Source organism: Fundulus heteroclitus, chromosome 14, assembly GCF_011125445.2.
Source record: "Fundulus heteroclitus isolate FHET01 chromosome 14, MU-UCD_Fhet_4.1, whole genome shotgun sequence".
NCBI classification, from domain to species: Eukaryota; Metazoa; Chordata; class Actinopteri; order Cyprinodontiformes; family Fundulidae; genus Fundulus; species Fundulus heteroclitus.
Genome location: NC_046374.1, coordinates 14,791,838 through 14,802,298, shown reverse-complemented (window position 1 = coordinate 14,802,298; position 10,461 = coordinate 14,791,838). Strand labels below are relative to the sequence as shown.

The following is a 10,461-nucleotide window of genomic DNA, read 5'->3' as shown; positions in this document are numbered from 1 at the left end:
AAATTCTGCACATATATATATCTATATATCTATCTATATATATATAGATATATATATAGATATATATATATACAGAATCTAGAGCTCCAAGTTGGAGCTCTAGATTCTGTATATATATATCTATTTTGTCTGCACCATCAACACCAAGTCAAATTCCTTGTAAGCGCAAACTTACTTGGCAATAAACTTGATTCTGATTCTAAAATATTGACTGCATGGCAAACGATTAGAAAATGGTTTTCCATTCATATTTCTTCCCATATCAAATGTCTGAAAGAAAGATCAGAAACTTATAGAGATATATAGAGACAACAAATTGGTGCCAAAGAACGACTGGCGCCTCTCTCTTGATGAATACTCTCTCGATTGAACAAAAGGAAAACACGGGTCCACTTGTGTATGGTTTTTATTCTTGTCAAACATTGACCACTGTTGTGTACATTTATAGTTCAAACATATTTGATAGATTTTCTCACATGACAGGGAGACCGCAATCGGCACGAGGCATCAGAAGTGAGAGAACTTTATATACAGAACAATAAGGTTATTGTCACAGCGCTGTGTTGTGTGGTGGTAACTCTTCCACCGCACAGCAAGCCCCGTATTGGTTTAAGTTCAAATCAAGGTTGCAGCATTTGACTTCTGAGATAGGAATGTTTTCAAGCCTGACCTCTGCTTCACCCGATAATGCGTGGAGTCAAATTTCTTCACCAAACCGCAAAAGCACATTTCTTGCTTCTGAAGATTCGGTTGTTTCATTCCAGACTGTTTCGGGGATACAAAGGAGCCGTCTACTACATTACATTTGGTACCGGCTATGCCTCAATTACTTCCTCTATTGGAGACGTTTGGTGCCCACATGGACAACCGATGATTTAATGTAATCTTATATAATCAAAGTGTAGTCTGCTACATGGACATGTGAATTCGGAAGAGGCATTTGGGCCATACCTGGATCAAAACCACAGAAGATGTGGACATAATTAATATGTTATGACTCTTTATCTCCATAATTCTTTGCCATAATTTAAATACATAAAGCGACACTCTAGGTTTACTCACACGAACATGACATGTGGGTACGAATTGGAGAAGGGCCAAACTGACCAGGAGCCAAATTATAAACTTTTAAAACGTCGGTGACATCTTCATATTTCGTGAATTCACAATAACCGTACAGGCCAATAAAAATACATACGATTGTACTAATAAAGAGAGACCTACAGCGCCCTGTTACCCTTACAGTTTAACGATACCAAATGACACCCAGAACTGGCCAAACCTCTCATCCTATCTTCTCAGCTCTCATCTTTTTTTTTTGACACTTTTCATCTCCTTTTAGGATTAAAAACCTTTAAAAATAAATCTCTAAAAGCAAAGGCTAAGAGCACGGTTACACTGGATTAGATTCAGACGTGCTCGGCTTTCATGGCAGTGTGTGTGGGAATGCCCTGAGACACAACGACTGAGTAATCGGTCTCTGTGTGCGCAGCAGTGTGTGTTTCCTTTAAAATACAGCATAATAGAAACCCAAACAACCCATAAGAGTTCATCCATGGGGTGCATGTTCGGGGTTTTACTGGCGTCTATACGAGAATATTGCACTAAAAAAAAGGGGCCTCTAGCTTACTGTGTTATTTGTAAAAGAACAATTTTGTGTAAAGCTCTCGTTTGTGCATCGAAATAAAGCATAAAGGGGGAACCCAACACAGAACTAAACTATAAAGCCACTTTTTAATGTTCGCATGTCATTTGTACGGCAAGTGTGGCAGAAATTACCGCGACTTCTTTTCTCACCCGGCAGGAAACATCATTTAAAACGCTTTATCGTTTGCTTAGTGTCACGTTTAGGTTGCAGTTTTGACAAAAGAAATAAAACCACACCGATCTCTCGCCATCTTTTGAAAACACGGCTACAATTGCACCACAGCAGACAATACTGTAATTCTGATTAAGGCAGGTAATAAAAGCTGTGCACTTTTTGCCAGCGCAATAACCCACATCGACTTCACAATCAATACACATCTGCAGTAAAGAGGAATTTAAAAAAAATGAAGCGAAATGGAAATTAGAGAAACAGAGCATCGAGGAAATTTAAATTCACATCGTAGAAAATAATAAACATGATTAGACGAGGATAATTTTACGAGCAATAATAACAATTACTTAAAAATGAGGCATTATGGAGTCATCTTGAAATAAAACATAAATGGAGCGACATGAAAGGATCTGAATTCGATTTTTTTTTAATTTGCGCGTGTCGACGATCAAGAACGCAGCTTCGTTGTGCTGAATGTGACACAAAGCTAGATTTACAAAAGCGACCAAAAAAAAGATAAACCAGAAAGAAACGGTTCAGCATCAGTCTCTGGAACTAGAAATAGAAAAAAAGGGACAAAAACAATAATAAAAAAAGGTTAAAGGTGTCTGCTGGTGTGAGCGCCCGAGGACCTGGAAGGTGCTAGCCTTTCTTTATTGCACTTCTGACGGACCTCAGACTTACCCGGCTGAGGCGTGACGTTTGGTACAGATTGTAGTTGATTAAAAAGACACACTTGGGAGATAAAGTGTTGATCAGTAAACAAGCTGTGGGTTGCGTCCGCGCTTGTAGCGCAGACCCACATGGGCGTGTCTGTCTGCAGATGTGTTTGCGTTGAAGGGGCTGGCTGGGAATAAAACGACGTCGGCTTCAACAGTCCTCGGCTTTGTGGTTGTCTCCGTCCTCCTTCGACAGGGGAGACCTCGCCTCCTTCATCTCCTCCCCCTCCTCTCCGCCTCCGCCGCTGCTGCCGCCGGTCTCGGCGGGATAAACGACCACGCACATCTTCTGGCCCAGGTACGTCATTTTGTCTGGTAGAAGAAGAGGAAGAAGGGGATGAAGAGGCAAGCAGTGAAAATAACGTCAGCTGGTCACAGGGAGCTTAACCGAACAGAAAACATTTTATTCTGGGACATGCTGAGTTTCTAACTAGCTCATGTTTTAAACTTTGAGAGAACTTGGGATGGAAAATGAAAAATACTATAATAAGACATTAGAGAAGAATTACCTCTTAGTTGGAGCCAGATGTGGATGTAGACTGTATAAAAAGGTGCATAACCTTTTTTTTTCTTACTTTCTGACATTAAATCAGACTAAACATTCCTGTTGTAGGCCTGTTAGGATTATCAAGATTGTTTCTATTTGATAAAATGGCAGAATAATGAGGGAGAGAAAAAAGGCTTGTCTTTAAAGTCAGAAGGTCATAATCATTCCCTTAAAAGGGACATGCCATGCATAAATCCCCCTTTTTAGCCCTTTTATACATTTTCTTGTGTATTTGGAGTCCATTGAACAGGGGTGAAAATGTGTAATGTGGGGGTAAATTAATGAGGAAATTAGACCAAAGCATCGCTTTATATAGGCCACAACTGAATTATTTCACTGTCAAAAGGAAGAACTGAAAAGCATGAAATGTCCCCTTTAATATTTGGCAGAACTTTCTAGAAACAACATTATTGAATCCAAATATTTTATGTATACTTTCAATAGTTCCCATTTGGTGCAACAGAGCTAGGTTTATAGACTACGCGCACATACCTTTTTAGCTCTTCACCATTTGTTTAATTGGACTGAGATCAACGTAATGGTTAGTCCAAGACATTGTTATTTACAACTAATTAGGTTGTATGTCAGGATCATTGTCCACTTGTAAGATCCATTTCTGCCCAAACCTGAACTTCCTGTTTAATGTGTTGAGATGCTGCTTCAACGTTTCCACCTAAGTCTCTTTCCTCAAGACGCCGTCTATCTGGTAAAGTTTATCAATCCCTCCTGCAGTTCAACACCTACACAACATGATGCTGCCTCCACCGTTGGGATGGTTCACTCGTAAACTGTAATCTGGCCTTTAATGTTGGGTGTGGAGTAATGGATTCTGCCTTAATGACTGGCCTTTAAGCTCATGTTGGTCTAGGACTTTTTGTGAACGATGACACTCTCTCCCAAGCTTCAGTCAGCATCTTCACAAGCTCTGCTTTTGTTCTGCGTTTGATTTGAACATTTTACACGAAACCACTTTCACCTCTGGGAAACAGAAACCGTCACCTTTCTGAACACTACGCCAGCTGGACATCCCCACGCTGTCTATACTTGTGTACACAATAATTTATTCAGAATGTAATAGAATAATCCTTTGTTTGTCCTTGAAAGGGAAAATTAAAAACGTGACTAATAAGAAAATAAGACATACGAAAACCCATCTTCTTCCCCAAAACGCAGACATCCAGTCAAGACTAACCATGAACCAATAGGGGATTCTCACTCTGTGTTAAACCTTGAGTAACAAGACACAGTATCATGATGTTCTGGATGTAGAGGAGTCAAAATCTCCTGCTGACAGCAGCTGAGAGCGACTGCTGAGCGAGGACTGTGTTGCCTGTGAGTGTTTTGCTACAGGAGAGAGAACAACGGCAGCACCTGCTGCTCGCTGAGAAAACCCGACAACAATTCATGCTTTCATGTTTGGCCGTTCGGTGCGATGATGGAAAATCTTTGAAGTTCAGAAAACATGACATTGTAAAATCTCGGTGGACGTTCTAACAGCTTCTCTTTGACAACATGCAGAGTCTCACGCAGAGAGTCTCTTTGCGATAATCTCACTTACCAACAAAGGCATCAAAGCACTGAGGTTTGTTGTCCCAGTAGACCCCCAGGAAATAGACGGGAACCCCAGTGAGCATGATGGCAAGTCCGATGCCGCACACCACGGGCTCCGAGTACAGGGAGAAGATGAGCAGGAAGGCCCAGAAGATGAGGTATATAACCGGCCAGATCAGGCTGATCTAAAGAGAAGAACATTTCTATATGTTTAAAACTCACAGAGACAGTCTCATAGTACTGTAGTAATATCATAACACATGTGTTTGAATATTATTTATATTGTTTATATTTAACCGGAAAGACATTGTCCTAGTAAAGGTGATCTGCTAGTTTCTTAAATAGCATTTTAAGGGTATAATAATAAAGTGAAACTGGTAAAACAATGTTAAGTACAGGTTTTAACTTGTTTTAAATCATTATGCTGACATTTTTAACGTCCTATATACATTTTTAGATATGAAGCACATCAATTTAGAGAGACATGCTCAGTTTTTATGCTATTATGGGTTTTCCTGCTATTTCTTACAGAATGTGTTTGTGTAGAACCCTGCTGTTGTTAAATTATTGTCTTGCCTGTTGTTTTCTGACATGCATCGCGTTTACAGTATGTAGATGGTGAGAATTTGATGTGAACAACATGGAAAGCCATCCTGGCTTGGATAAACAGTTCAGTTCGATGGTGGATGCGTAATGCTGCAGGGGATATTTGCTCGGCACGCTTTTAGCCCCTGAGCATCAACTTAGCATCACTTCAGTATTGTAGCTGACCATATTAATCCCTATATGGCTGTATTGTATCCATCTTCTGATAGCAAAGCATCTCAAGCTGCTTTCTTGAACGAGACAAGGAGTTCACTGTACTGCGATGACGTCCTCAGTCACCAGATGTGTAGTTCAGCAGAACTGGAAGGATGGAGGATTCAGATCCTAACAACATCCATCCATTGTCCTCCGCTTATCGAGATCGAGTCATTGGGGCAACAAGTCCAGGAGAGAAACCAAGGCATCCCTGTCCCCAGCAACATCCGAGCAAGTTCTGAGTCTCCCCCGGGGTGTCCTCCCATATCATTTCTGAGAAATGTCTCCAACACCTTGTTGAATTTATGCCAAGAAGAACTAAGGAGGTTTTGCGGCAGACAAATTCCTAGTCTGCCCTGGTATCACCTCACAGGGGGATGTGTCCGGAAAACCTCAAAAACATAGCCACCCGTGACGCATCCGGACCAGATGTCCACACCACATCAGCTGATTATATAGCCTTTTGATATGGCTGGCCACTCTTCACTGTAGAAGTGTTTTATTCCTGCTACTTTAGGGTTTTTTGAGCATTTATGTCATGTTTAAGTTTGCATTGAATCATCTAAGTTGGATTAAAATCCAGACTTTGACTAAGCCACTCCAAATTCATTGAATCATTGTTTTTTGATCCTGTTCCATAACTCAGGTGAGACAAAGAAGGACGTGTCCAGAAAGCCTCCAAACGGAGCCTCCCAGGAGGCATCTGGACCAGATGTCTGCACCACATCAGCTCACTCCTCTTGGTGCAAAGGAGCAAGCAAAAACTTGACTCCTTGTTCTCCCTTTTCAGTCTAGATCCATATCTCCTGACTGTAGGCGAGAGTCTGAAGGTAAATCAATAGATCTGCTTTTTGGCTCAGCTCTGCCTTCACCTTGATGAACCGGAGAGTAACACTCGCATCACAGGACGGATGTTGAAATTGAGAGCTATGCGTGTGGCAGGCGAAGGCAGGGAGTCCGACAACGATGATTCCCATCCTGATAATCTGGCTGTAGGAGCTTTGAAGGCAGGCACCTCCTCACTCTGAACGGACGGTTTTCTGAATTATAATTGATCTATTTTTGGTTTATAACATTTATTTTTGCTTCTGACCTGTGTTGCATTCTCATCTTTCTGGGACCATGCACAAAATATTCTGACATTTACCAGACTATTTCTAAGACAGCTACTCTTACAATTTTTATTTTTAGGTTTCTAACAAACACAAAAAAGCCAATAAAACACACGAACGCACCTTGATTGGCCGGTGAATGTTGGGCTGTTTGATTCTCAGGACGATCTGCCCGGCGACAGTGACTCCATAAAAGAGGTAGTTGATGAAGCCCACGTAGTTGATGAGCGTGTACATGTCGCTGGTGCACAGCATGAGCAGAGTGGACAGGCACTAAGAGAGTAGAGACGGACAGGTTGTGGCTGTCTGCAGCTTGGGACGACTTGGACTTTAGGACCGGCCGCGTTAGGATAAAGGTGGCGACAGAACAGTGGAGAAGACGAGAGCTGTACTCACAGTGAAGGCCAAAGCCGGGATGGGGGTGCAGCGTTTCACGTGAATCATGGCCAGAAGGCTCGGGAGGTGTCCCTCTCTGGCTCCAGCGAAGAACAAGCTGTCACAGAAACACAGAGGGACAGAAGTCTACGATGCAGCCACAGCCACTGAAGGAGAATCTGACTGCAGAGGCCTCAGGAAGTACAGAGCTTATCAGTGTAGTGATTCTGAGATTCATTTTGCACTTTTAAAAACTAAGATATGCAGCTTTTTTTCTTTGTTGCATAGCAACTGGTAACACAAGGGTGCCTGAGTCACTATAAGCCTCGAGGGGATATTTATTTTTGATTTACAGTATTAAAAGGGCAGTGAAAAAGTATTTTCCCCTTTGCAGATTTCTTCTGCTTTTGTTTTTCTACTTTAGATCAAACACATTTTATTATCAAAGATTATGTCAGTAAATGCAAAATATGTTTTTTAAAATTAATTTGCTTTCTTAAAGGGAAAGAAAAGCCATCAAAAGCAGCCTGGCCCTGTATGAAAGAGTACGCTCTCCCTAAAATGGCTCTGCCACCATTTGCATCAAGTGTTTAGGTCAACTTGATAAAGGCAATATAACCTTTATATATAAAGCATAATTTTGGCCACTCTTGTTTACAAAGTTGTTTTACTTCTGCAAGTTTGGAAGGTTTTTGAGCAAAGGTGTCATGGTTAAGGTTGCAATAAAGCATCTAAATTGAATTTAAATCCAGTCTTTGACGTTCCAAAACATTCATTTTGTTTATTTCATTTATTTCTTTTTTTTTGGGAATCACTGGTGTGGATCATAAACCAGGTGTGCTTGAGCTTACGGTCATAAATGAATCCTCCTTTCACAGATTTATGATTTGTGCTTCCATCTATTACTTCAAGTCATCCAAGTCATAAAGCGACGCCGCTATCTTTGAATTGTTTGAATGTTTGATGTTTCCTCTGGGTTCTCCTGTAACCTCTTTGATGAATGATTGATGCACTCTTGCAGTGATTTTGATCGACCGGTCACTCCTCAAAGGTTCACCACTGTTTTCCTTGTTTGGAGACTCGACGCATTAGCAATAGCTTTGCAACCCAGACTGATAGACGTCAATCACTTTGATAGACGTCAATCACTTCTGTGTTTCTCATCTGGACAGGAATTTCTTTAGATCGTATCATGATGTCTTCTACAATGTCTGCTCAGTGAAATGGTCGGGCGCTGGGCCGAAAATGAGCAAAAAAGAAGCTGAACTCTAAAGAAAAGCTTTTAATGCGCTTCAGGAACAATAAAGAAATGTTAAAACCACCTCAAAAGGAACAGTAAATGACCCTAAAGATGGACGACCAAAAACCTTTGCCCCATACTGTCTTGATTTAATGAACATCATGCAACGTGAATCCCGGAGGGATGATGCAGTCCTCCGAGGAAGCCAACACATGGCAAGGCAAGGCAAATTTATTTATATAGCACAATTCAGCACAAGACAATACAAAGTGCTTTACATGATTAAGATATACCAAAATAATAAAATGTAGATAGAAAATAGAATAAAAGCAAGTAGGGATAGAATGTAGTAACAAAAAAGAACATTAAAAACAGTAAAACTGTTTAACTAGAACAGTCAAAGGCAATTTTAAACAGATGTGTTTTTAATCTTGATTTAAAAGAACTCAGGCTTTCCGCACTTTTACAGGTTTCTGGAAGTTTGTTCCAGATAAACGGAGCATAGGAACTAAATGCTGCTTCTCCATGTTTAGTTCTGGTTCTAGGTATGTGGAGTAGGCTGGAGCCAGAAGACCTTAGTGGTCTGGAGGGTTGATACACTGATAACAAGTCTGTGATGTATTTAGGTGCTAAGCCATTTAAGGATTTATAGACTAACAGAAGTATTTTAAAGTCTATTCTCTGAGATACAGGGAGCCAGTGTAAGGACTTTAGAACTGGGGTTATGTGCTCTACTTTCTTAGTCTTAGTGAGGACGCGGGCAGCAGCGTTCTGGATCAGCTGCAGCTGTCTGACCCACTTTTTAGGAAGTCGTGTGAAAACACCGTTGCAGTAATCAATTCTACTAAATATAAACGCATGGATTAGTTTTTCCAGATCCTTCTGAGTCATTAGTCCTTTAATCCTAGAAATGTTCTTCAGGTGATAGAAAGCTGACCTTGTAATTGTCTTTAGATGCTTTTGGAGGTTCAGGTCTGAGTCCATCACTACTCCCAGATTTCGGGCCTGATTGGTGGTTTTAGCTGAAGCAGCTGGAGCTGTGTGCTAACTTTTGATCTTTCCTCTATTGGTCCAAATATTATTACTTCAGTTTTGTTTTTATTCAATTGGAGAAAATTTTGGCACATCCATGCATTGATTTCTTCTAGGCATTTACTCAGTTCCTGAATTGGTTCATAGTCACCTGGTGACATGGTGATGTAGAGCTGTGTGTCATCTGCATAGTTATGGTAGCTGATGTTGTTATTTTTTATTATCTGGGCTAGAGGGAGCATGTAGATATTGAAGAGGAGGGGACCCAGAATGGACCCTTGGGGAACCCCACATGTGATTTTTGTCATCTCTGATGTAAAGTTACCTACTGATACAAAAAAGTCCCTGTCCTTTAAGTAGGATTTAAACCAGTGGAGAGCTGTACCAGAGAGGCCGACCCAGTTCTCCAGGCGCTCTAACAGAATGGAGTGATCAACAGTATCAAATGCTGCACTGAGGTCCAATAGTACCAGCACGGTGGTTCTTCCACAGTCTGTATTTATATGGATGTCATTAAAAACCTTGATAAGGGCGGTCTCTGTACTGTGGTGAGCACGGAAACCTGACTGGAAAACATCAAATCGGCTGGTCGTTGTTAAGAAGGTGTTTAATTGTTGAAACACAGCTTTTTCAATAATCTTACTGATAAAGGGGAGGTTTGAGATGGGCCTGTAGTTCTGGAGTAGAAGTTTGTCTAAATTGTTCTTTTTCAGCAGTGGTTTGATAATTGCTGTTTTTAGGGACTGGGGGAAAACACCTGACAGAAGGGACGCGTTTATTATCTGAGTCAAATCAGACGCTATGACAGGTAAAACTTTTTTAAAGAAAGCTGCGGGGAGAACATCAAGGCAGCTTGAGGAGGAACTTAACTGCTGAATTATCTGCTCTAAGCTTTTGGAGTTTATTTGGCTGAATTGGGACATTTGGTCAAAATCAATTCTGGTAGGAGACAACGTTGGTACTGAACTTAGTATGGATGTACAAACAGATCCTCTAATCTTTTGGATTTTTTCAGTAAAGAAGTTTGCAAATTCATTGCAGGCCCTGGTGGAGTGGAGTTCTGAAGCCACGGACACAGGAGGATTTGTTAACCTGTCGACTGTGGAAAATAAGACACGAGCATTATTAAATGCACATAACATTGCATCAGGCCCACTGACCGTGACGAGGTGAAGAGGGAACCGTTGACCCCTCCGAAGGTCGACAGAGCCACAGAGATGGGCATGATCCACGCCATGACTCCCAGCAGCTTCTCACCAAACGTC

At 41.2% G+C, this 10,461-nt stretch overlaps 1 protein-coding gene across 1 annotated transcript in view; it reads right to left on the bottom strand.

Moving 5' to 3' along the window:
- Positions 1-388: 388 nt before the first annotated feature.
- slc7a8a (solute carrier family 7 member 8a) overlaps positions 389-10,461 on the bottom strand; it is a 33,652-nt gene continuing 23,579 nt past the window's right edge. The window contains exons 7-11 of the mRNA XM_012851442.3: positions 10,357-10,460; positions 6,946-7,042; positions 6,673-6,822; positions 4,644-4,821; positions 389-2,850 (exon numbers count right to left, since the gene is read on the bottom strand). Coding sequence (XP_012706896.2) covers positions 2,690-2,850; positions 4,644-4,821; positions 6,673-6,822; positions 6,946-7,042; positions 10,357-10,460 — 690 coding nt within the window. The 3' untranslated portion in view covers positions 389-2,689. The remainder of the gene's footprint in view (positions 2,851-4,643; positions 4,822-6,672; positions 6,823-6,945; positions 7,043-10,356; position 10,461) is intronic.